This window comes from Solanum lycopersicum, chromosome 11 (assembly GCF_036512215.1).
Source record: "Solanum lycopersicum chromosome 11, SLM_r2.1".
NCBI lineage: Eukaryota > Viridiplantae > Streptophyta > Magnoliopsida > Solanales > Solanaceae > Solanum > Solanum lycopersicum.
The window spans coordinates 2529114-2556504 of NC_090810.1; the positions used below are offsets into that span (position 1 = coordinate 2529114).

The 27391-nt window shown below is 33.4% G+C and overlaps 3 protein-coding genes across 7 annotated transcripts; 1 reads left to right on the forward strand and 2 right to left on the reverse strand.

Moving 5' to 3' along the window:
- Window positions 1-887: 887 nt before the first annotated feature.
- LOC101256734 (uncharacterized) lies at window positions 888-4155 on the forward strand. The gene is made up of 4 exons (XM_004249963.5): window positions 888-1415; window positions 1554-1673; window positions 2464-2694; window positions 3524-4155. Exons 1-4 carry the CDS (start codon window positions 1236-1238, stop codon window positions 3878-3880), a joined length of 888 nt encoding a protein of 295 aa, XP_004250011.1. The 5' UTR covers window positions 888-1235; the 3' UTR covers window positions 3881-4155.
- Window positions 4156-4227: 72 nt separating this feature from the next.
- Window positions 4228-21562, reverse strand: LOC101257033 (dihydrolipoyllysine-residue acetyltransferase component 1 of pyruvate dehydrogenase complex, mitochondrial). Of its 4 annotated transcripts, none has more exons than XM_069291771.1 (24): window positions 21250-21473; window positions 19526-19576; window positions 18234-18282; window positions 18124-18157; window positions 15693-15742; window positions 15548-15592; window positions 15338-15411; window positions 15027-15096; window positions 11746-11937; window positions 11602-11646; window positions 11416-11489; window positions 10908-10977; window positions 10542-10688; window positions 10287-10445; window positions 8564-8624; window positions 8343-8387; window positions 8175-8258; window positions 5886-5962; window positions 5752-5814; window positions 5398-5468; window positions 5255-5315; window positions 4933-4993; window positions 4707-4787; window positions 4228-4611 (listed from the first exon to the last, which is right to left on the reverse strand). In XM_069291771.1, exons 1-24 carry the CDS (start codon window positions 21363-21365, stop codon window positions 4553-4555), a joined length of 1839 nt encoding a protein of 612 aa, XP_069147872.1. In that variant the 5' UTR covers window positions 21366-21473; the 3' UTR covers window positions 4228-4552. The 4 variants fall into 4 exon arrangements, with proteins under 4 accessions (XP_069147872.1, XP_010312583.1, XP_004250012.1 ...); XM_010314281.4 differs by having other exon boundaries at window positions 18234-18291; window positions 21250-21458; XM_004249964.5 differs by having other exon boundaries at window positions 10287-10688; window positions 21250-21562.
- A 1957-nt stretch (window positions 21563-23519) lies between these two features.
- Window positions 23520-26703, reverse strand: LOC101257326 (bark storage protein A). Of its 2 annotated transcripts, XM_004249965.5 has the most exons (6): window positions 26279-26703; window positions 26117-26184; window positions 25617-25772; window positions 25033-25239; window positions 24110-24289; window positions 23520-23839 (listed from the first exon to the last, which is right to left on the reverse strand). In XM_004249965.5, exons 1-6 carry the CDS (start codon window positions 26520-26522, stop codon window positions 23663-23665), a joined length of 1032 nt encoding a protein of 343 aa, XP_004250013.1. In that variant the 5' UTR covers window positions 26523-26703; the 3' UTR covers window positions 23520-23662. The 2 variants fall into 2 exon arrangements, with proteins under 2 accessions (XP_004250013.1, XP_069147873.1); XM_069291772.1 differs by lacking the exons at window positions 26117-26184; window positions 26279-26703 and adding an exon at window positions 26009-26064.
- Window positions 26704-27391: the final 688 nt, after the last annotated feature.

The following is a 27391-nucleotide window of genomic DNA, read 5'->3' on the forward strand; positions in this document are numbered from 1 at the left end:
TTATATGATATAATAAAAGATGTAGAATTTTTAGCGAGAATTTTGGGATATATTTCATATATGTAGAGAGATCGGAGGTATATTAAAATTTAATTAGTCAAGTATAAGGGTGTTTTTTAAAAATTGTCAATATTTTAAGGATGAAACTATTAAGACGCTTCAAATTTAGAGGTATTTTCCGTGCTTCTCTGTTTAGGATTTAAACTTATTTTTATCTCTATGTCAATATTTATACTATACCTAAAAAATAATTAACCTATTGATAGCATTTATAGGGTTCGTTTATTAGAGTATATAAGAATAATATTAAATAAGAAATATTAGTGACGATGCAATTAGTTATGTCGGGATTGGTTATACTTCATTGTTTGATTTGTTGGATCAAATGATTATCCTATTTAATAGGATTAGTTATATTAAGATTACTTCTTATGCAATGTTTGATTTACTTTTATTAAAAATAACATATATTGTGCAATACATGTTTAAGTTTCGGGGTACAAACTCACTTTAATTAGGAATATTTTACTTTCAAATGTGGGACTTTCCTACGTAAAAGTTTGGATTTAGTCTGATACCTTTTAATCAGAGATATCAAATTTAAATCCCCTTGAATAAAAAATTGTCTTTGTTTGAAAGTGTTTTATCATCGAACGTGTGCCCTAAAGCGAATCCAAATTTAGTTGGGTAGCTCTTAACCAAAAGTTTCGAATTCGACTCTCTTGAACACATAATCACCTTTATTAAAGTGAGCTTTATTATCAAATATGGAGCATAGCGTGAATTTAAATTTACTCGGGTAGCTCTTAACTAGAGGTCTCAAATTTGAATCCCTTGAACACATAATCACCTTTGTTAAGAGCCCTTTACTATACCATATGGACCCTAGCGCGAATCTAAGTTTAGTCAAATAGCTCTTAACTAGAGGCCTCAAATTCGAGTCTCTTGAACACAGAATCACCTTGGTTAAAAAGTGTTTTACTATCTAATGTGGATCCTAGCGCATCCAAATTTAATCGGATAACTCTTAACCAAATGTCTTGAATTCATGTCCCATGAACACAAGAGCGCCTTTGTTAAAGCGCGTTTTACTATCCAATTGTGAACCCTAGTACGAATTCAAATTTAATCGAATAGCTCTTTCAAGAGTTTTCGAATTTGAGTCCCTTTGAACACAACATCACCTTTCTTATAGGAATGACACATTCTCTTCCCATATTTTCCTTTTCAGACTGATGAGTACAGAAGAGACTCTTGTTGAAGCGGCGCTGCGAGTTCTCAACACTGCTGACCCTGTTGAGAAAGCTCGCATTGGTGACGAAGTAGCAAACAGATGGCTGCAAGGTCTCATTTCTCAGCCTTATAATCCTGCTGAAGAACTCCCTGTTCCTGATCGTCCAGCCCGTCTTACAAATGTAATGATTTCTGCTTAAGCTCAAATTCTTGTTTGTTATGTCTATTACCTGTTCGATGAAATGCCCAAGTGACCCAAATGCTTGTTTTACTATTTTTGTGTGTTAAATTTTCTGGGAAATGCTTATAATGATGAACAGGTGAAGTTGGTGTCACCAAGTCTCATGCCTAAGCTTGGAAAAGCAGGAAGCTTGCAGAGTAGACAGGCCATTGTACATAGTCTTGTACACACTGAAAGCTGGGCTATTGATTTGTCTTGGGTAATTTAAAAAATTTCCTTATTTCCTTTGTTTCCTCTACTTTGGTTATGTATTGCCAAGTATTAGCTTGTGAAGACATTTGTAGGGTGTAAAATGATAAGATGAATTAGTAATAGAGTAGGTATTAGTATGCTGAGATTTTTCGAATAGTATTGCTTCATTTGTCATGTATCTTGCTCTATGTTGTCATATTTTCTTGCAATCTGCGTCAAAAAAACGTCTCTTTTGAGCCGAGGGTCTACTAGAAACAGTCTCTCTAACCTTTTATGGGGTAAGGTCATCGAACGCTCTCCAGATACACTTGTGGGATTATAATGGGTATGTTGTTGTTGTAGTACTAGTCTTGCAAAATAGTAGACTAGATATAATTTCTCTAGTGGGATGTATTGTTTTGCACTAGAAATGGGAAGAGAAATGGTGTTGTTCTTGCAAGTTGCAAAGAAGTTACTAAATACAGGCAGTCAGCCAGTGAGTATGGGTACCAACTGCACACACAATTTTCACTGTGACAATCAGATTTGAACTTAGTGTCTTTCTGTGTGTGTTCCTATAACTATATATATGTAACTTAAGTTGTAGATGATGGCCCTGCCTACACTGTATAATTACTCGTGGATAAAGAAACGTTTAACAAGGTTGTTAGTGCTGTTGTGACTTAGCATGGTGGATGGTACCTCTATTTGATGATTCATTCTTGGACACATTTATGCATTTTTGAGTCCCACTTGTCAAATGCAATTATTGAGTAACTATCCCTGGATGATTATATATGTCATTGGTCGTCTTACAGGATATAGTTGCTCGATTCGGCAAGCAGCAGTCAATGCCAAGAGAGTTTTTCACTGATTTTGTAAAGGTTGCTCAAGATGAAGGGCGGCATTTTACTCTACTTGCAGCACGGCTTAAGGAACTAGGTTCATTCTATGGAGCTTTACCTGCTCATGATGGCCTGTGGGATTCAGCCATTGCTACTTCTAGCGATCTGTTGGCTCGTTTGGCTATTGAACACTGTGTTCATGAGGTTCTCTCTTCATCTCTTACACCTTATAAAAGAAATCTGGATATTTATGAATGAAGTAACAAAAAGATATTTTCTTTGTGAAGTCTCAAATGATTAAGCTTGAACACCACTTTATGCCTTTCCTTTTGTCAATAATTTTGATGATAAAATCCATAAGCCTCTAAAATAAGGGTTTATTCCAGAAAATTCCTTTGCACTATGGAATGCGTCCATTTTAACGTGAAACATTCATAATGTAAGAGCTGACTGTAACTTGTAGTTTATACTAATGTGAAACAACCCAGAATTGAACAAACTCAAGAATTTAAGGCCCCTCATTCATGAGTTTTTTCAACTATTTATTGTCACTTTAATTCCGTTATGTTACATAAATCTATAACATGATTACAGTTAACAGTCTGCAAACTAGAGCTATCTGGTGCCACTTGTCATCATATTCATGATCATAACAGGGTGGATTTTAACAAGCAGCTGCAATTTTGCAATTGTGATATCATTATAACCTCAGTTATTTTGATGAACTAGGTTATAGCCTCAGTGATTTGTTTATTCCTATTTCCTAACATGACGTTCACCGCCGACACTAGCGATCCTCGAGTAGTTTTCCAGTTTAACATGATAACCAGGGTGTAATAAAGTGATTTCATGTGGTTAGACGTATTAAGACATGTATGATAGATATCATAAGTCTTAAATATAAGCATAACTTAAAAGTATTAATCAAAGGCTTGTTTTATGCAGTTCATCATCATTCTACTTTTGTAGAATCACTTTCACTTTTTTTTATATTGATACTAGGTTGATGACTTCACATTTTCTGATAATGTAGGCCAGAGGACTTGATGTGATTCCAACAACAATATCCCGTTTCCGCAATGGTGGTGATAGTGAAACAGCTGAGTTACTGGAGAATGTGGTGTATCCAGAAGAAATAACTCACTGCGCTGCAGGAGTCAAATGGTTCAAGTATCTTTGCGTAAGATCAAAAAATCCAAATCTGAGTGATATTCCTTCAGAAGAAACTAGTAATGTAGACAATGAAGTGATTCAAAAGTTCCATTCCACTGTGAGGACATATTTCAGAGGGCCATTGAAACCTCCTTTTAATGAGCAAGCAAGAAAAGCTGCTGGATTTGGTCCACAATGGTATGAACCTCTTGCTGTTAAAGATTTCACAGTAGTATGAAGGTCTCTCCTCGCTGGTAGAACGTTGTAGCAGATACCCTGCAGAATTAGTCGAGGTGTGCAAAAGTTGGCCCAAACATTACGGTTTATTCCAAAAACCAAAGCTCCTCCTCTGGTTTCTGTAAAACTATATTTCAAAATTTTCAGGATATTAAGCATAAATGGTACACTAGATTATTGAGGGGATTCTTCAAAATAGATCAACAACTATTTGTATCCTTGTCAATTCTCATCATTGAGTTTTATATTTATCAGTTAATATGTATTGAGCAATAATTTTCTTTTGGTGATTAAACAAAAGAAATTTGGTTTAGCTGTTACATGGTCTGTAAAAGTAAAGGAAAAACATTATATGAGCAAGAGAGGAAAAAATCAGCTTTTTATTTGGTAAAAAATATTGAGGCACCCCTATTGTACAACTTTACAGGGAGAACAGATGGAACTGTGAAGTGTCATAAACTTGGCATCTCAGAAGAAATGGTAGTATCATTGGTATTGGAACTAGTCCAATTTTATGGACCTCAAATCATTTCTATCTTCAAGAACAAAAATGGCACCATTAATACAAGCTTGAGATCTGAAAGAGGCAAACTATCATCAGAAAAAACAACTACGCCGCCTGCACAGGTGACATGTCCTGTAGGATATTTTGTTCCCAGACACTTCATCCGTATTAAAGTAGAAGCTTCTTGATGTCACTGAAGTTAGATGACAATGCTGAAACGAACGCACCTGCAAGATTGATTGAAGAGATGTAAACACGTGAACTACAATCTCTACTTCGGTAAACTATACAAGTTTTTAAAGATGAGAAGTCTGAACTTTACCTCCAACCTTCCCATCAAAGACGCGATGATCAGCTGATAATGTCAAACTCATCTTGTTAACAACAGCTGGTTTCTCAATTCCTGAAAAGAAGGAAGCGAAATTCAACTAGTTAAAGAAACTACTATACATCTCAATCCTAAACTAATCGGTGTGGTGTTGGCAATATTTCAGCAAATTGAATAAGCAAAAAAATTACACAATGAGAATTTTCAGTTAGAACTATACCGTCAGCACCAACCACAGGTTCGACAACTTTATTGCCCCTACCAACAGCAATTATACCGGCCTGAGGAAAGAGATTACAATGTTATGGATTTCAAGCAAGAGGTGTATGAGCAGTGACAGGGATGACCTGTTCTGGAGAACTATCAGTTATATAACTCACCGGTAACAATTCAGTTATAAAATTTAATGCATGGACTGTAGAAGTTCAATAGTTAAGGAGAGGCTGACATAAAACGCTAATCTATTCGATCAAAGGGAAGGAATAGCAGATATTTTTCATGCAGGGGTGCTACTGGATGAGACGGAAGAAAAGTATATTGACCTGAGGAGGGTTGATAATTGCACAAAACCGATCCACTGGAAACATGCCCAAGTTTGAAATGCTGCAAAAAGACACAGAAGATATAATTCCTGCCCAATAGAGCTGCTCTTTACAATGCCTAGAATCTGAAGTCGATTATTCACCTGAAAGTGCCACCTTGGAATTCATTAGGTTTAAGCTTTCCAGCTCGTGCCTTTCCAGCAAGCTCCTTGATCTTTCATGCACAAGTAGATGATAATGAGAAGGTAAGAAACCACAATAAGCTGGGATATTAGACTCCTATATAAAGACAGAAAATATACAGTATATACATATTGCAGAAAATATTTCTCGTGCTAGCTTCTATGAACAAAATTGCAGTTCCCTTCAAAGTATCAAAATCCTATAGTTTATACATTAAACAGAATTTCAATATCCCCATTTAAAAGCAAATAGTGTCTAGCCTTATCATCCAAGATATTGAAAAAATAAACAGTGCAACCTATATCCCTTTTTACCTCCGCAGATATTGAGGATATGGATTTTTGATCAGCATTCCTGATAATTGGGGTCATCAAGCCCTGAAACTCAAGAAAATGGAATGAGAACAAGATTTGTACAAAATCCAACAAAACAGTAGTATGCTGCATACCTTTTCAGTGGCAACCGCAACAGATATATCGACAGAATCACAAAGCACCACCTCACCTTTTCCATCATCCCAGTAAGCTGTAATGGATTTAAAGAGAAAGCTTTTCAGTGAACTAGCATTTCACAGGAGAAAGTGTCTTTCACTAAGCTAGTCATCCGCAAGTAAACTAAAAGTCTATGTAGTGAAATTCAATGAGGAATAATCATAGATCAGGAATGAATTGATTTAGTAACCGGAAAACCATACTTGAAGGATATAGCCATCAATTAAGTACAATGACTCTCCATCCTTTTCTGCTATTCTTGCTTGTGAGGGTGGGGTTATAGCTTTTAAGGGTATTGTGAGCAGAGAAGTGCTACAGGTTTCTGAAGAACAGTTCAGCAAAAATTACACACTCTCGATTGCTGGTCTAGATTTTATCATGATTTACAGGAGACAAATAAGGAAAAAGATCACCTTACAATTTTACAGTATCCTAGACAAACACCAACAAATCGACAGTTGCTATCAATAGTTATTATGAATGCCAGGAGAAGAACCAAAAGTACAATAGGTTTCATGGAAATAGTGGTCTTCATTAAAAGTTTGTCTGAATGAAGAGTTAGAGTTAGACTGTAAACAAAATCAACTCTTTCCACAATAAGTTGCAATATATACAGAAGCAAAGAGGATATAGAATTCTTTGGCCAGTTGGACTAAAAGTTTGTGATTGCACAACATAAAGTCAACAGATAGATACTCTTTAAGTTGTGGAAAAAAGAGAAAGAAGTATACACATATAGAGTCTGTTAATCTGTAAATGCATTTAAAAAAAAAAGAAATTACTGGAGAACAACTGTAGTACATAACCAGACAAGTCTCCTATTCCGTCCGGAAAGAGGTTTTGCAAAATGAGACGAGAGTTTCTCCTCTACAAATTGAGTATTTTTTCCGTGAAGAATAATTAGATAGTGAAGACTTAAGTGGCTTCACTCCAGACCAACAGAGATTGTACATGATTAGGATGAAGCCTAATGGGGTTGAGTGTCTCACTGAATGCTTCTTAGTAAAAGAGATTGTAGGAGACCCACTAGACCTCTGGAAATAAGAGAGCTAGCATGCTTCATTCATATAAATGGAAATACATAACTTATAGCCTCATTTCTCAAATTAAATGTTCACTTCTGAACTTACAAATAAGAAAAAACTTGATACACCATGAGCATTTGAGACACAACAACAACATACCCAATGGAATTCCACAAAATGTGGTCTGGCGAGGGTAAAGCATATGCCACCGTACCCCCACCTTAGTAGAGAAGTTGTTTTCGTAGACCCTCGGCTCAATAATAAACAACTGATAGTAATGGAAGTACAAGAATCAATACATAGTGACAAAAACAGCAGATAGTAACAGAACAGTTCCACAACAAAATAATATGATAGTTGAAGAACAAAAAACTACACAAGTAATCTACAACTACTAGTATGGACGAACAATGCCTACTAACCTTCTATCCTAATACATGTCCTCCACAACCTCCTATCTACGGGCATTTCTCTGTAAGCTGAAGCTACAATTTCATGTGTAATCACCTCTCCCCAATACTTTTTTGGTCTACCTCTACCTCTCCTTGTACCCACTATATCCAACCTCTAATACCTCCTCATTGGGACATATGCACATCTCCTCTTCACATGCTTAAACCATCTTAGTCTCCATTCCGTCATCTTGTTCACCACGGAGCTCACTACCACCTTGTCCCGTATACCCTCGTTCCTAATCTTATCGCCCTTAATATGCCCAAACCATGAGCATTTAAGGGAAACGGGAAAAATGACAAGTCAATTATCATCAATGGACATTATTATGTTCACAGTAATATCAATTATAAACTCTTAATATTTACCTAAAACAGAACACAATAAACATACAGTTGTAAATGATTATATGATATCTTTTCTTTTTTTGACAAAAAGGATTATATGATATCTAAGTGCATGTTACAACAAACACCATTCACATTTAACTGGAAAAGCTATCTTTTGTCCCTCCTACATCTTCTTTCAGAGATCATATGATCTTTTCCTGACATAAGAACTAAATGAAACTGATTGGGAAGTATCAAAATTGAGAAAAAAGATTATGGTCATTCATCTAACAAAGCTAGAAAGTCTGCTTCCACATACTAAACAAATTCACAATTAGGTTTCATAGCTAACTATGCCTCGCTTCATCCTACATTTTAGCTGTTAATGAAAAATAAGTTAGAACTTCAATTAGCAATGAAAATACTAATAAAAACTCACCATTTGCTCCTGGTACATTTCTTAATGTTGCTGCAACCACTTTGATTACAATGTCATTCACAGAGACTTTAACATCATACTTTTCTGCACAGAATAAAGATGTGCCAGATCATTATGAAGGAATATCAGCACAAGCAACAATACAAATTAAATACCTTAATTCTATACCTTTAAGCTCCTTTCTGAAGGAGAGAAGAGAGTCCAATATAACATCTGTGAGAAATGAATAATTTGAAAAAGTTCCACAAATTAGATATTAGTAATTACTACTCATAGCACTAAGAATTTTTTTTTTTTGATGAAGTAATTAGTTCTATTGCAGGCATCAAGTAGATGCATAATAGTTACAAAAGCTTAGTAGGCACTAAGAACTTGAGAATTGACAGAACCTGTGGACAAATACAAGTGAGGGGTAGATTGCTTAGATTCCAATAACCTTGCTGCTATCACCTGCAAAATATAAGGATTGAGAGACACAGCAAATCAAGTATGAGATGTCATCTGTGCAAGTCTCCTATTTGCATAAAAAAACACAGGAAATGGGAGTGAAGAATACATTGATAGCACAAAAACTTAGTGAAAAATAAGAACAATGTAGAGCATAAGCCAAGTCGAAAGTGGATCACATGATAAGAAAAAACCAAGATGAATACACTGCAGAAGAAGCACTACACCAGAAAAGAGGAAAACAAATAAGACAAGATAATACCCTACCTGGAGTCCTAATTTGATCAGCTGATATCCTACTTGGGGTCCTTATTCGAACAGCTGATTTATTAACATATTTCTAATTTTAGACTGTAGATGTTTAATTTTTAAAGGTAAAAATAATTATTCATATTTCAACTTCTCCTTGGGTGATTTACAAACTGAACCTTCTAAGTTCAAATTTCACAGATCAACTTGTTAGTCTTTGTTCAATGCTCATTCAACAAAGGAAAACTCACTAGGTCTAGAAATGCAAAGAATGATTTTTAAGAACACCGAAATTTTTAACTTGGTTATTACTGCCACCTTGATAATTTTAGGCAGCAACAAAGTTTTTAATAGAAAGGTGTAACACATGTTTATTTGGTAAACAAAACACAATTTCTTTATTGAAACAAAATAAAAATCTCCCCAGAAAAAGAACAAAACCAAACTCATTTCCATATTAACAGACAACCTTACAAGTATTATCAGTTAAGACTCTCAAATTCCTTTAATAAGTCATCTTTCTCTTTAAATCTAAACCTTTTCATCTACAGTTGTCTGTCCAAAATTTATTTTCGAAAAGTAAAATACCGTTGACTTTTTTTTCTTTCTAAACCTATAGACTTGTTATTAAGTCTAAAGCATGATATTTAGGAATTGTTACCGTATTTCAACTAAGATGATAGAATAAGTACTGTGAAGGTCTGGTCGTCAATCTTGCAAAGTAAATGGTTGCAAACAAATTTTATGTTTACTAAATTATCCAATCCAAAATTCCAAAGACAGTTGTTTTTTAACAAGGTGATATACTAACCGTAAAAGAGTAGTTCATACAGGGGGATGGTATTTTTTTCAATAAATTGAACTGTTGTGGTAATCAACTAGTCTTCAATAGAAGGTTGATCAAAGACCTCTTAATGAAGAGTAAGAATTACGCAAGAAAAAAGACGAAAAAAAAAGAAAAAAGGAAATAGAAAGAATCAAAAGTATTACTCCCTTCGTCCCATTTTATGTGACACCTTTTCCTTTTTAAGTTCATCCAGAATGTCACCTTCTTATAATTAAAAACAATTTAACTAAAAAACTCCCCTTTTACACTTAATGAAATGATTTACAACCACACAAATATCTAAGGATTGTTTTAGATCACAAGTTTCAAAAGTCATTCAATTTTTTCTTAAACCAAGTTATGTTCTCACCCACATTTAAAAATTTAAGAAAGAGACTCGTATTACATAGATAAATGAAACTGATCATTACATCCAAGAAATAAGATTGTCCTTCATTTTTTTCTCAATGTGTTAGCAAATATGATAGTATATAACATAAAATACCTAAACAACACAATTAAGGCTCTATCATTTAATAAGTATAATAAGGTAAAAGTGTTAAATAACTGCTGATGGTAGTTCATAGTACCTTGCGAATTTGACTATTGGGTAAATCTTCATAAGCATCCTTTTGCTGTCCATCAGATTTTAAATCAAGTGACTTTGTTGGAGTAGCTTGTTGGTTGACCTGAGGAGGAGATGGAGTTGCCTTCCCAACTGATGAATTGTTGCTTGATCCCTTTCCAGACTTCAATGCAGCAAGAACATCTCCCTTTAACAAGGTACCACGAGGACCAGATGCTGGAATTGATGATGCATCTAAACCATGTTCCATAATTAATACCTTAGCAGCTGGACTGATTCTATTGAAACCTGTTGTCTGAGTTCTAACTTCAGTTGTGACATCATGACTGACCGGCTTTTCTTCCTTAACCACATTGTTGCCGCTGATCGATGTCCTCACAGCTTCAATATCATTTTCATCCTCAACCTTGCAAAAAAGAAGTATTTATTCCACAAAATGCTAAGAGTTATAATCCATAGCAGAGTAACTATACCAGATAAAATATTTTAAAAAAAAAAAAGAACTACAACAAGTCCCTACCCTAAATCTGAATATACTGATTTGCATCTTCTAATGGTTAAGACAACAGAAAGTTCTAAATTTCTCACAGAAGGTGAAAAAAAGAGAGGAGCATCAGCAACTTACCATGATTGCAATAGGCTGCCCAACAGCCACATCTTTTGAACCTTCAGGTGCCAGTATTTTGGCCAAGAATCTAGAAATCACACCAGATAAAAATATTTTTTTGTGGCCAAAGAAAACAAACACATCAAATTGTAAAACCAACACTGAATTAGAGGGAAATAGTTTCATAATCTACAAGAGCAAACAGGATACACATGGAATGGAATGTCTTCTACTTCAAAGACTCAAAACATGATAAAACCGTAACAAAAACAACCTCACATACTCCCAGAAATAAACAGCAGTAGATGTAACTAAGAAGGCCTCCGCCATAGAAAGTCAATATGAAGAGGCTAGGAAGGATTCTTCCTTCAATATTTTGAGGCTGCTTTTCTGGATAACTAGAAAGTCCTAAGAAATAATTACCTTATAGAAAGTACAGTAAAAAATAGTAATAGTTATAATCTCTAACAGTATCTTATTTTCTTGCAATTAAACATCTTATTTAAAATGTAATGGGAAAGTTTACCCTTCTTCAAGACTTTCATGCTCAAGAGTTGCTTTGTCAGTTTCTATCTCACAGAGAACATCACCAACCTCTATCTGTGTCAAAATAAAAAGAAGATAATAGTTACACATGCTGTTTTAGTCCATCCCTGCCCAGTGTCTGGGGTATTTGTGAAAATTCACTAGTCACTTATAATGCAGCACCAACCTTGTCACCTTCCTTTTTCCTCCATTTAAAAATGTTACCTTGGTTCTATAGGTAAGAATTCAAACAAAGATATCATCAGCATTGACAGGTAAAGGAAACAAGTATAGCATGGAAATTAAAGAGTCCATTATTAGCTTTCCATACCATGGTTGGGGACAAAGCTGGCATATCAAGGATCAGATGTGGAGGAAGTTCAGATGAGCTGATATTCGCAGGACTCACTTCTGTAGCCCCATCTCCCCTTGCTGCATCTGTCTGAGAAGATGCTTGATTTTTAACCTCTGATGCACCACCAACGGTAGCAGGGACTTTTTGTATGTCATCTGCTTCTTCCACCTACTCAAATTAGCGAAAAATATTTACAATAAGAGATGCCCATGGCAGTCTACACAACCCGATTAAGCTAAGCATGTAGGAAATGAGAAGGCTCTGAGACATCCAATATAGTGAGGCAGAAAAACATGGCAAGAATTTAATCTAAAGGTGACAGTCATCCTAACTTTGACGAGGAACATAGTTTAGTTCATATTAAGGTAGAGAAATTAGTTAATTCTAGTGAAATGAGCTGCTGATTGAGGAACCAAAAGACAAGAACTTGCTAGTAGATTTAAAGCATTCAATCATGTCTAATTAGCCATGAGATAATTATTGTCGTTATGGCTATATTTAAGTAAAAAGGAAAACAAAACTGGGATTAGGCAGTCTATAAAGATCCTTCCAAACCAGGATCCATTTCTATTAGAAGGCTGTCTTGTTTCCACTTGAGTTTACCTCCTAAAGTATTCAGTAAGCACTCTTATTAACTTCAGTTTGAGCTTAAAATACTTTCCTGCCTTTTCATCTTTGCTACTTCCATTCGATCTCAATCATGTCAGGGAATTCTTTACAGAACTGCTACAGTAAGATTCATTTGACAAAAAATCCTCCTAGTTGGTAAACTCTTTCACGACATAGAAACATTGTAACAGAGACTACCAGTTTGCTCCTGGATAGAGTTGGTCCGCAAATAAATGGAGTTGAAGATATTATACATTTGCCTTCCTCCATTTCCTTTTTTTTTACCTTTTTCTTCCTCTCGTTCTTCGTAGCTAGAACATCTTTTGGGGACTTCTGGGTCACCCCACTCGCAATAATTTAAAAAAAAAAAAGAAGCATATTCAACTTGGTGCTTATGGAGAGTCGGCAAAGCCACCAAGAAGATCTATTGATAATCCTCCAAGAATCTTTTAGTGTTTTTTGGACAGAAAGGAACTGAAATGTTTAAAACGAAATTCAATGCCATTACACTCCCTAAAAGCTAGATGTTTGCTTAACTTGTTTTGCTGGAGAAATTGAACCCCTGTAAACAGCTCTGGCCAATTTTTGGTCTTTATTAGCTCCCTAATCCTATCATAGTCTCTTCTCATGTATTGGAGCTAAGACAACTTCTTTTGCATCTTCTAGATGCTTTTTTAATGAAACCTTTCCTTCATTACAAATGGAGTTAAACTCAGTCGAGAATACCAACGAAAAAAGTTCTGCTCTTAAAAGAAAGAAAGAAGACAACAAAAGAAATTAGCAGTTGTCTCTCAAGGCGGGACACTATCAATATATTGCGTGATGCATACATTACTTTCTCCTCCAAGTTCATACTTGAAGAGGAGAACCTGATACCATTCTTTTTTAGTACAAAGGACGGAAGTGTCCTAATCCATCAAAATTCATAATTATCTTTTGATATACAAGGACTCTTTTAGATAAGTCAAGACTTCTAATTAATTTCTAACCAAGATGGCTTCAAAGTGACAGCATATATAATATTCGGCTATCACAAAAAAACTAACCAACTATTGGCACAAAAAGAAAAAATTTATTTAATTCAAAATACAAGTGAAGCAAAAGGATTTCCTTTAGAGTCCATGCTGGTCTTTTAAATCCTTATAAGATTCATATACTTCTTTCCAACCAAATCATCAAGAATGCACAATGAAATTGTCTTCCGTATCTTCTTTTTCTCGCCTCCATCCTCTTTTTAGATTCAAAAAAAAAACACTACTTCTTACAGCATTTGCCACTATCTAGTAAAACCCAATATAGTTAAACAAGGAAAATATGAATGCCCATATATCTGATGCAAACTACAGTGTACTATGAGGTGGTTCCTGTCCAGGATATATTCGTTCTCTTCCTCAGATTGTTTGCTGACAGCATCCTACGTAATATATCATCTCAAACACACCATCTTCTCAGGTGCTTCAGTCTTCCAAACTGATTTACAATCAGGCCTTAAATCCCCTCCATTAAGTAGGCCTCTATACTATCACTTAACAGAGAATCATTGACTGCCTACCTCTTGCCATTTCATTTCTATCATCTCTGCAATTTGTATGTAGCAGTCAATCCTGTGTAACGAACTCTCGACTTCCGTTCCAATTGCTCAAACACTGTTGGAATTCAATAAAAGGACGATGCTTTCTGATTGGAGAGAAAAAATGCAAGGTTGCTTGACTTTCAACAGTTCAATGCAAACCCATTTCGTGGTTTAGGGCTTAAAGAGCAATGTTGTATAGATAAACATAGGTAGTATGGCTTTCCTTCAAAAACACGACACAAAGGACTGATAATTAGAGAACTTTGGCTGATACTTATAGCATGGTGGCTTTAGTAAACTTCTGAAGAAAGAGAGCAATGTGTAGTCTTATTAGCAGGAAAAGCTTAGAATGTAAAAATATTTGATTTTATCAGATAGTAGCTACAATACTTGCAGAAAAACAAATACTACAATTTCCACGAGGGAATGTACTTAGTCTTCAATTTTTCATATTTACACCAATTTCAACCTGCTTTGATCTATCGGTTTGTTGTTCTAGTGAGTGTCAGTCTTCCAACTGTCAGGTCTCTGATAGGCAAACCAAAGAAGCCTGTGCCTTTTTTGTTAGAATACAACTATTTTAAAACGGGGGAGGAGTTGACAACTTTTCAGAGAGAACAGCCACTTCCCAAAATGAGAATTTTTAAGTTACCTTTTTTTTTTTATTGAAACTGGTGAGGTTGAATTCTTCAGCATACCTGTATGCTAGCTACCTCCAAAAAGGAATAATTATAGATTTCCTATCAAATCTATAATATGCTCTATATCATCTATACAAAGCTGTTTACACCAAAAAAGTAGAGATACTATACAATTCCATTTAAGCTACCTACTGTTAATGCGAACAAAAAGAATAATAGGAACTTAAAAAAAAAATGATTAAAAATTCTTGGGGCGTAACACAGACTTCTTTTTCCATTTTGCAGCAAAGAATTCCAGAGAAGAAGCGAAAGAAAAAAGAGAAAAATGCAGCATTATCACTTATATTTTGTGGTGCTTGACTGAATGGAGATAATCACAAAATAGAAAATAAAGACGAAAAGTGGCAGGAGAAATATCTAAGAACTCTTATTACCGTAATTGCTATAGTCTGTCCCACCGGTACATCTTTTGTTCCTTCAGGGACCAATATCTTTGCAAGGAAACTGCAAATAATATCCCCAAACAACAAAACCAATTACATTAAAGAAGTGCATCCGTTAACAGGATGGTTAGAGTGAGTACTTCAGGCATTTATGAACAGCAAGAGCATCAGGAAGAAAACTAATCACATAGTACGTAAAGAAAAGCAATAACATCATAAAAGAACACTACTTACCTTGTCAAAAGAAAATCTTCTCTTTTTAAGTTCTAAGCAAATACAGCACAATTGGAATATAGGCTTACCCTTCTTCAAGAGTTTCAAACTCAAGCGTTGCTTTATCAGTCTCTATCAAACATAGTACATCCCCTGCTTGAATCTGTTAGGAAATCCGAATTTAACAAAGTGTAATAAAATAGAAATGTTAGTTGTTGAGCCTTTATACTTCAGCAGGCATTATCTTTGTCTAAAAGATTGTACTAATTTAACTTTCGGTAGCCATGAAATCAACTGACCTTGTCCCCCTCTTTCTTTATCCATTTTGCTATATTACCTTGAGTCTGCAGTGAGATGAACATGTAAGTTAAGAATTTCCACAATAATAAGGAAATGATAAGCAGAAAACTTCATCATTCATAGAAATAATGCCACTAAGATTACCATTGTAGGGGACAAAGCTGGCATTCCCACCTCTGTATATGAAGGAGCCTCTGCAATAGTAGGAAATAAGTATTATAACATTTAACAAAGAAAGACCTCATTTCTGCCACATAAGATCCCATATTATCAGTAGATTCTCACACAGTTCAAGATAAAAGTTGTATAACGTGTCTGAAGGTCACCAAATATCTTTCCACTGTCTTTCTAAAATAGAAAATAAATTAACCGAAGGGGAAATATATATATATCTTAATGGAATAAGACATTCTCTCCAGTACATCTTGGAGAGCATGACATGCCTAACACCTTAGAAGCTAAAAGACTATCCCATCGCACATGGAAGTCAGAGATTTAACTGCTTTTTAATGTTTCTGAATTATGTTACAACTAAATGCACCATTAGCCAGATTTTCTATCTTAAGGCTAAACATTCTTACACTTTCCAGGGCCACTGAACTAGATGAAGAAGAATTGAGTTAATACACGTGATTCAACGTCCAAATAGCATATACTAAACTGATAAGCAGATGACGAAATCATATATTTGGAGAACACAAAATACACATTTAGTAATCTAACATTTGCTGAATAGGAAACACCTCAGATTTAGCATGCATCAGCTAGGACCAAAATTGCCTTGTCGGGCTTCTTTAAAATTATCTGTAGCAGGTGAGGTGATCAAAAGTGTTGAACCACATAACAAACACATGTATAAATTTAAAGAGGCTTATGTCTTCCCAAATGAATCAGGGTAATGGAACAGCCACTGGAATATTTGAAGTACAAGATAACACTTAAAAGTAAATACATTCTATAAACCAGAAGTCTCCGAAACATCAGATTTGAGCATCAGGTCGGAGAATGTGAATTATCATTCCATCTCTTTATCATTCAAACAACAACTATGTCTCAGTCCCAAGCAAGTCACGGTCGGCGATATCGGGGTCGGCTATATGAATCCTCACCTCTCCATTTAAGCTCAACTCATATCATCATCATACCAAATAAAAATGAAAGTGAAAAATAAATAAAGTATATACAACTAATACTCCCTCTGTTTCAGTTTAACTATCTTAGTTTGACTAGGCACTAAGATTAAGAAATAAGGGAGACTTTTGAATTTTGTGGTCTTAAACTAAAGATGTGTGTAATGTTGAAAAATGCCCTTTGAAACTATTTTATTTTTTGGAGTAAAGGCAACTTTGTATTCACAAAAAAGTCATCAACAAAAGATGATAGGAACATTTACAATCCACATGGTATGTGCACTTTCCTCAGTGAGGACTACTCAACAGAAAAACTTTACAAGTTACCTATGAAGTCAACTATGTCTACTTTATACCCTACAATATCCTGTTTACACCAAAAATAAAGTAAACTAAGGTTACCTATGAAGTCAACTATGTCTACTTTATACCCTACAATATCCTGTTTACACCAAAAATAAAGTAAACTAAGGCATTGGATTCTAATCTTCAGGCTGTTGGTCCCTTTGCCCTCTAATCTTCTAGTAATAAACATGCCATGTAAAATATGGGGTTCAAGGAGTTACCGAAAATAGATAGAGGCATTCTTTTGTACAAACTAAAAAGGGAAGTGCACTTATTTTGATACGGAGATAGTAATTATAATACTCCCTCTATCAAATTTTATATGGAACCCTGTCATTTTTAATCCGTCCCAAAGAGAATGTCTACTTACTATAATTACAAACAATTTAATTTTGAAATTTCCTTTTTACCCTTAATGAAATGAATCTCAACCACACAAATATCCAAGGAATGTTTTAGACCATAAGTTTCAAAAGTCTTCCTTTTTTTCTTAAACATTATGCCAAGTCAAAGGGTGCCACATAATGAGGTGGAGGGAGTAATAGTTTTAGAAGTTCTCTAACACGCTAAAACCTATGTCCAACTAGTAGATATCACCTATATGAATCATTCTTTCCATTGTGCGCTATCTTTAGCTTAGTTTGCACTGGCTCCATCTCTTTATATTTCGATTTATTTATTATTTTAAAAAAACATGGGAGCTCCAAGAAACACATCCCTATTATGCAATGAAATGATGACATATGAAGGGGCTACTTGTTATAGTAAAACAGTATAAATGAGGAGTTCAAGTTAGATATAAGAACATGATCAAAGCAACGATCTCCTACAAATAATGTTACTAACATGACCAACGGGAAAGGACTTATCACGTGTTTCATGCAATTTCTCTTAGATGTTAGAAGTTGAAAGAGTTTCTTAAGTTGTATTCCACTTTTCTTTTTATATGCTCTTATCAGATGGGCCCCTTACTAATTTTTCATTCCGTGTTGCACTTGAAATTCAAGATATGATGGTGGAAGTTACTGAAAGCAATCTATAAATATCTGGAAAGATAACAGCATTGGGTGGGAGCAACATCATTTGTATAGTGTGCTTACCAGCTGACGAGAAGTGCCGAACACCACTTTGTAGCTGCAACATTTCCACCATTGAATCAAGGAAACATAAAGTAATGAAATTTAATGGAAAGACATGTGTTGCAACTAACCTTAGATGGTACGACATGTACTTCACTGAGCAGGCGGAAATTTAAAAGCCTGACCAAACTTCAAAGTCATTGAACAGAATATGTTTTGAGAAAAAACAATTATGGAGCAGATTAAACTACCTTCAGCTGATTAATAATTAATAATTGCATTTAGTTCAATGAAAATATGACACTGATGCAACTTAATGTCTAAAGAAGCCATATGATAATCAGTAAGATTGTAATATGCAAAGACAAAGACTAACTAAGCAACTATGCTACTATTAGTATTGGCACTCCAAGCTAAAAACTACAGCTAAAAGTCAAAATTTAGATGGTTATCAGATCAAAATATCAATCTCTCAAAAATTTTATTCACTGAGCATATGACATGAGAAATCCAGTTAGTGGCCATAGTAAAATAGAACAATTTAATTGAGGAGTCCCTAAAATTTTATCACATCCATTTCAGCCATAAATTTCTGAAGATACGCCATCATCTTATTCATAGCTTATATCCCAGTCAGATAGCAATAGGTTGGTAGTCGTGGAGAGAGAGACAGAGACTCAAATTGTCTGCAATCATACATGTGAATGCTGAAGACTTATGGCCATGAGCCATCATTTGGAAGAAGGATCTTTCTGGACATGATTGACAACAGAGTGATAGTCAGGTTTACTAGATAAATCAGTTTCTTCATCACACATATAAAAGAAGTTAATGTAGTCAGATCTTAGGACTCTTCAGGTGAAGCTTTTGTTATTGTTCATTCCTTTTCCATCTTCTTGTAACTTTGCATCATCTCGACGTCCTTACATTTGAACTTTAAGGAATATATGTCCCTAAATAACCTTCTTTTTCTCAACAAGATCTTAAACCATATCAAGGAGTGTATAGATAAAGTTTCTCTTTGAGATAGAGGGAGTATCATCTCATATCCAGCATCTATAAATTATGCAAAAGAAAAACATCAATGTGGGACTCATGCCACCACAGACATGATAGGGAGGCAGAAACATTAGTCATTATGCTAGGCCCTTCTGAGGAAACGTATCCATCATTGCACAACTGCCCTACTCAACCACATGAAATCTGGAAAACTATTGAGTTGGGTTGGAGTTTCTATAGGACAAGAAAAGACATTCATCTTAATACTAAACAAAAGTTCTCTGGGAAAGGAAAAATTGTGTTAGTGAACTTTTCTTTGAGAAGAAATTATGTCAGTTACACCTTATTAAAAAAAATGTCAGTTACACCTTTTAAGTTGAGATGGCACAATTCCGTAAACCACTAGAATGGACTAACATCAGACCTTAATGAAGAAGCATCCACATCAGGAATTTGATTCAGCACCCCAGGAACACTGCAGCCAATAAATGATTAATGAAAATTTGCAAATCTAATAAATGTATTTCATAAATATTAACAAGGGAAAAATGAGCATCATTTTTATGATGGTGGTTTTCGGGCAAGGCTATTCGTATTTTGACTATTCTACTAGGTACCTGCTACCGCCAGCTTGTATAGAACCAACTATCGGGTAACTTTGCCCACCAAGGCTTAGGCAGATGCGAAGAAATCACCTACATGCTTTTTTCCTTGATCTCCACTATTTACCTCATTTTTATTAACCACTAGTCCACACTCTTAGGTGCATGGAAATAATAAACATCAAAATACACATTAAATTCTGCCAAAGTGCTCAAGAAAGAATGCATCTTCTTAAAAAGTCCGAACAAACATTACAATCATTGGAACTTGGGGAATTCAGTGAAAGTAGAGGTCTCTTGTCCAAATTTCGTATGCAAAATGACTGATAATAAGACAGCAATTACTCCAGTATTTTGCTGGCATACATCAATAGAAGTACTTGACTAAAAACATTGGTGCATCACCCCACTTTCTTTATTAAATAATGAAATTATTTAAACTATATTGAAGGGGTGCAATCTCAATGCTGCGTTATTCAACCCAACATAAAAAAAAATGATTCTCCTTTTGTTTATCACTGAACAAATATGGACTAAAAAAGCACTTAATATACATGCACAAAAGGCTTATGAGGAAAGAAACAAAGAATCAACAGGAAGATCTTTCCTTCTTTGTCACTAAATATAGTTGTCTTGCCCACCAAATTTATCCACAAGTTCAAAGTTTAGAGCACTCCAACGCCTTCCATTCTTGTTTTTTTTGAGCTTGCTTTTCTTGTTACTCCTTTTATTACTTCATCTTTGATATCTTTTTTCTATAAAAAGTACAAGCTTTCAATTTACAAGAAATACTGCAACCAATGAGGCACCCAGTTCCATTTCATTTCTCACAAAGTATAACCAATCCTGCAATCCTCTTTTCCATCTAAGCCTACTTTTATTCATAATCAGAAATATTAGCATGCCTTGATTTTCTTAAAATTGACATATTAGCATGCCTTTGGAAATGCACTGTATACCCTTAGTTTGAATGAATATTACCTAAAAACATCACAATCTTCTTCTTTCACGACTGAAATTTTCCACCATGATGAACCCCCAATCCACATCCTAAACATGACGATAGGAACCTTTGGAAGAAAGATTACTAGATGAAGAACTCCCTCAAACTGCTACATGTGATCTTAAAAAATAACTCCTCTAACTAGAAGAAAATCTTCAAATTACTCAACAGCAAACCAAGTAACTTACACCATAAATCAAACTAATATTCAAGGTTCCAAAGTCCAAACAGTTCATTAAAATGGAGCAAAACTGAATAATGCATTACACCACACACTTATTTGCTTCTTCTAGCCTAATTAACCAAATATCATTCAATCTCAAATGCCTATAGCTACATAATCCGAACGCGCAGCCAACACACACACATATATATAATCATTTCTAATTTCTCCTTGTTTTTTGAGCTTATATCTAAAATCAACGCGAACATTAAGCAATTTATAATCCATATTACAACAAGTATAATCGATTACAGGCTTTTGAGCTATCAAATTACAACGATTCAGAAAATGACAATAAAAATGTGAAGAGGAAAGCGTACTGATGGAGCGATCGGAGTGTGGAGGAGTTACAAGGACCGGCGGCGAGAAGACGGCGAGCTCGGAGTAGCGACGGAGCTCGGAAAATCAACGGATGACGAAGTCGAGAGAGCGCCATCGATCATTCACAGATCCACCACGCTTTTGCTTTCTTCAACTTCTATATGCTTATTATTATTCCGCTATGAACTTTCTTCCTCTTTTTTTTTTTCGCTGAAAACAATATACAAAGTATAAAAAATATATATCAACCCAATAACTTTTAGCAAATGGCAAAAATGGTCCCTTATGTTTGAGTATTGGTTCAAAATATCAAAATTTTATGCGACTTTATAAGATGTATTTAATTTTATAACACTATTATTACTTTAGTTTATAATTAAATTATTGTGAAATAATGGTAATATGTTGTATAGTTTTTTTTTTTTTGTAAATAAGGAAAATTTACATAAGATAAACTTTGATTCGATGTAATAGTTTGCAAGACATCGAGATAGTATTCAGTAGATCTCTACTTGCTTAATCAATTCGATTATTCTTATAAATTATTTTGTTCTTTTTTATTTAAGTTTTTGAAATGAAAATAAGAGAAAAGGGTCTGATATATTCCTTAACTTTGTCATTTATAGCTGATATGCCCCTTGTTACGAAAGTGATTCATATATACTCCTACTTATAAACAAATGGCTCACATATACCCTTTTTCTCTAAACGGAAATGAATAATTTTAATCTAAATTTTTATTATTTTTTTCTAAAAAAATATAATCCCATATGATTAAATTTAGTCCTCGTCAAACATATTTTTTTTGATTTTTTTTGTTTTAATGACTAATTTATAATTATTATTTTGATAATCAAATTTATTTATGTTTCACTGATATTCTTGTAAAACTTGTTGTAGATGACCAAACTTTTTCTTCGATACGAAATTAAATTACAATACACACAAAAAAATAGTTTAACTTTTTTTCTTTAAACTAAGGAATGTAAGAAAAAAAAATAAGAATAAGAAACTCAAATAATTAAAGTAAAAGAAGTCAAAAAATAATTTATGTATGAAAAAAATTAAAATATACCTTGAATTTTGATAGAAGAATTATATATACCCCTAATTTTATTTTATTTTTTAAATTAGAAATAATAAATATAAATTTAAAACTAATTTTTTAATTTTCGTTCAATGAAGGGCATATGTAAGTCAGTTTGTAACGGCAGGGGTATATGTGAGTCGTTTAGGACATATATGAGCCACTTTTATAACGAGGGATATATCAGCTCCAAATAATAAAAGTTGAGGAATATATCAAACCATTTTCCCCGAAAATAATGATATTACGATAATAGGGGTGGGCTAGGAAAAAAAGTAGGGGGGTTGGTGGCAATGATTCTTTTGGTCTAATTTTGATGCCTATGGGGAATTAATAATTTAATCCACTTCTTTATTCCAGTTTAACATAAATAAATAAATAAACAAAATGTGAAAGAAGTGATTAAAAGTTTTTAAAAAAAAAAAATGTATTTAATTGAATGTCTAAATGGCTCTTTCTTATCATGAATGGTGGTTTTGTCTTCATGTTTGCAGATTATGTACTAATTTAACGAATTTAATAATTTATTGGGCACCAACTCCTATATTGTGTCCTTTATAAAAGTATTTAGAATTTTTAATTACCTTATTCACGCACTTCAACAAATTTAATATTTATAATTTACATGATATAATTAGTTTCTTATTTAATTTATATTCGAATCAAATAATTTCTTTGTAAATTTAAGAATTTTTCGAGTGTAACTAATGCAAACCCTATATTTCCAAATTAATGTACTAATATCTTTTTCTCCCATTTTTAAATAATTAAATTACGTTTTTTAGTATATTTTATTTTACTTTATTATTATTGGACCACATACGTATTATAACACGTTCAATTTTTTTAAATAGCATATTCATACATAAACAATGATGAATGGGAAATATATGGAAAAATAATAAATAAATAAGAAAAAGAAGATGGTCAAATAAAATTTATATTTGTTATTCTTATTTATCTTTTTTGAGTTTGCAAAAATTTTTTGAGGAATTTGAATGAAAAATAGTAGGTCTGTTTGGGTTCATGATTGAGTAAAATATGATAATATTATGTAAAATGCATATTTAGTCATTAGTACAACAGGTAATAATAGTAAATTTTTTAATATTAAATCAAAGATCCTATAAATTTATCAAATTCTAATTTTAAAAAATTGAACATTATGGAGCAAAGAGAAAATTGATTCATAATAAGCGTGTGATCTTATTATACGTATACATTGAAATATTTTTATGCGTACAAATACATAATTGGAGCAATATTAATAAGTTTAGTTGAAACTTATAGAACCTGCTCTAAATTCATCTCCGATAATATTTTAGCTAGAATTGCGAAACGTGATTTATCGGGAGTGACTTAACAAAATCAATTACAACTTTTGCTGTATTTAGAGCAGCTAAAGAGCCAAATAATCTTATTGTGTTATCCCCTTTTTGTGTTCCTGCTAAATCCGATAATCCACGAATTGCAATAACTGGATATCCATTTGACAAACATGTCTACACAAAAAAAAAAATTAACTTATATATGCATAAATATTGCAAAAAATATATTTAAATTTAGATTGATTATATATTTTAACATGTTATAATAAGTAACTGTCTTATTTTCAGTGTTACTTATCTACTTTTTATGAACGGTTGCACGTAGTTAAAGACAAATAAAGCTGGTATATTATGAGTTTAACTATAGTCAGTGTTTTTCAATCAGCCATCTAATCATATTTTATACTGACGATTTATATAACTTAAACGGGAAAAGCAAGTTACCATTACTACAGCTGAACTTTCCATGTCAAGTGATGTGACACCAAAAGTATTGAAAAGGAATTGTGTGTAAGCTGCATTGTCAATGAAAAAATTTGAAGTAGCTCCCTTCAATCCAACAACTAGTTTTGGCTTTTCTGGTAGACACAACGTTGAATTTGCACATTGATCAAGATTTATCCCCTGTTAATTTCATCCAAACACATCATAATTACAACAAAATAACCATAAAGAAGTGGTATAAGATGTTCCACAAGTGAGATTTGGAAAGGTTCGGTGTACGGAGATCTTATTCCTATCTCCGTGAGGTAAAGAGGTTGTTCCTAATAGACCTTCGGTTCAAGAAAATTGTTTTTTCGCAGCAATGTAAAAACTTAAAACTTGAAGCTGTCAAATCTAAATCCTAGATCCGTCTCCACTTGATGGATATAGACTGTATAGTTATCTGGTATTTGTACTTAGTGACGAAGACATAAAGATGACTCTCTACTTGACTTCAGTCGATAATTATGACCTTTAACATTGGTATGAACAAATAGACATTTAATTTGTTTAAAATTAATCGAATAGACACATTCGTCCTACATGACAATTTTGCATCTTACGTGACGTCCTGCATCCTACGTGTATTATGTCATGTAGGTCGCGCGTGTCTACTTGTTCAACTTTATATAAGTTTAACTGTCTACTTATACACACTCAACGTTGGAGGGCATAGTTATTTGCAGAAACAAAGTTAAGAGTCATGTTTATGCATTATGCCTAATCTTTATCAAGGGATTCATCATCTACTATATACATATAATGTAATAACTGACGAAGGGGGTTCAGATCCCACCTATACAAGGAGAGATAATAAATATAATCGAAGGTATAATTAAAGTGCGTGCAAATTGACCTGATTCGATGGTACTAATATTACTTACATGCAAATGAGAGGCTAAATGAAGCCAATTGTTGGTTATGTTAAACCAAACTGGTCTTTGAGGCACATTGACTTCCCCTGCAACTGAGTAAAACTGTTCAGTGCTATATCCTACTTTTCCCAACTGATTTTCCCCTCCTTTAGGATCATTGTAGCTCTTGAAATTAAATTGAGCAAAATCATTTGGTTCCATAGTTGCATTTGGTTTCTGTAAAAAAAATAAAAATTATGTGAGCCAACTATTTGAGTAAGACGGAAATCTACGTTACTCAGATTCTTCAGAAGCTATGCATTTTTGAAGGGTCCAAGCAATACGGATAAAAATATAAAAAATAAAAGGTTTGTTTGATGTTTTGCTCAAACTCTTCAAAAATATTGACAGATATGTGTTGGATCGTTCAAAAATTAATGCGTTTTTGGAGATACAGACACTTGTGTGACAGTACTTTTAGAGGATCCAAACAATATAGATAATAAAAATACAAAAAAGGTTCGTTTACTAGATGTTGCTCGGACTAGGTACTTTTAGAGTATTTAACACGAATACATTAACAATTTCGAAAAGTCCGAACAAGAATTATTTACCAGCCAATCCCAAAGCCCTGCTTGTGCAAGCTGCCCTGGGATTGTGACATCTCCAATTTGCATAGAACTGTTAGCATTACCAGAGATGCCAAAATGAATTATCCCTTTTATGTCAAACAAGTCCAACATCTGTTGTGTTGCTGCTGCTGCATTCACCTAAGAACACCAATCAATGATTTCATCAAATTTTTTTTTATAACAACGGTCATAAAATCGAACTCTCACCAATAAAGTGAAAATCTAAATAGTCAACCAACTGAATTATAATTATTTCTTATTTTGACCCACTATTCAAGATTCGAACCAGATCAAACACTCTCTGTTAAGAAATTTTTCATTTCAAAAAAGTTAAATTGAAAACAGAATGAAAAAATTTTGACCATCACGCTTACTTGTCTCTTATCATCAACAAGAGGACAAGAATAAAATCACTATTTAAAAATAAAGGAAAATATCCATTAACTTTTTTGAGAGAAGGATTTCATAAGAAAAAAACTCACCAATCCAACTCCACATTTCACATAAATGACTTTTTTGCCCTCAACTTTCCCAATTCGAAATCGTCTACCTGCAACAAATTCAGAATCTAGAGTCAGTAAATTCAGATTTTCACTGCACAAAAATACTCGAGTTGAAAGTAATGAATTCAGTTAAACCCCGACCTGATAAGTCAACAAAGGGGTGTCTAGGATCAGGCCTAAAAACACCAGTTTTAAAGAAAGCTTCTTCTTCTGGTGCATACACTGTGATAAGTCCAAGAAAAGGACCATTTTTATTAACTTTTTTGACAACTCTTAAAGATTCAAATCTTTCAAATGGAATTGCTTGTGCAGAAAATACAAGAAAAGGGATAAATCCCAAAGCCAATATAAGAGTAAATAGAAGGACAACTTGTTTTGCAGCCATTTTTTATTGAACTGCAACAAGTTTTGTCCATAATTTTAGGCTTAACAATGTTGAGTTATATATAACAAAAAAATTACACAAAAGGTTTATCAATTTTCTAATGGAAGTAGGGTTGGAGTCGGAATTTTTCGTATTCATCAGGAAGACGGTCTACATTACAATTTTTGGTTGCGACGTGTTTGAATAAATTATTTAAATACACATATATAATTTAGGTTAAAAGTTATTAAGTTTTACCAATACTGTCCCTTTAGGTAGGATATGTAGTTTTTCTGTTGAATAACAAACATGTGCGGATTCAATGTTTGTTAGCAATTTAGATGAATTTAGTAATTTTTGTTCAAATTATGCGAATTTATAATTAACTCAATTTTTATTATACTTATAATTTGATGCTATTACAATTTTTTTAACTTAAATTTTATGTTCTGAATTCGAAAATAACAACAAAAAAGGGGTAGATATCTTTATTATATTGTATATTATATTATAACATAATATAAAGTTTGAGTTGGTGACCATGAACTCATGAATCATGTACTATTCTTCGTCCATTATTATTTGTCATAATTTTTATTTTTAAAGTTAAACAATAAGAATTTTGATTAATATTTTAATATGTATTTTTCTAATTATATTGATATGTAAAAAAAATTGCAATTTGTAGTATTTTTCGTATAGTTTTTGAATATATGAATTTTTTATTTAAAATATCCAATTAATGTAATCTAATTTAATTTTGAGAATTAATCAAACTAACTTTTAAAAAATATAACGTAATAAATAAAAATGAACGAAGAGAGTAAAACCGAGTTGACATAAAATAAATGTTCACAATAATTCAAAGCAAATCTCAATAAGATCTTCTT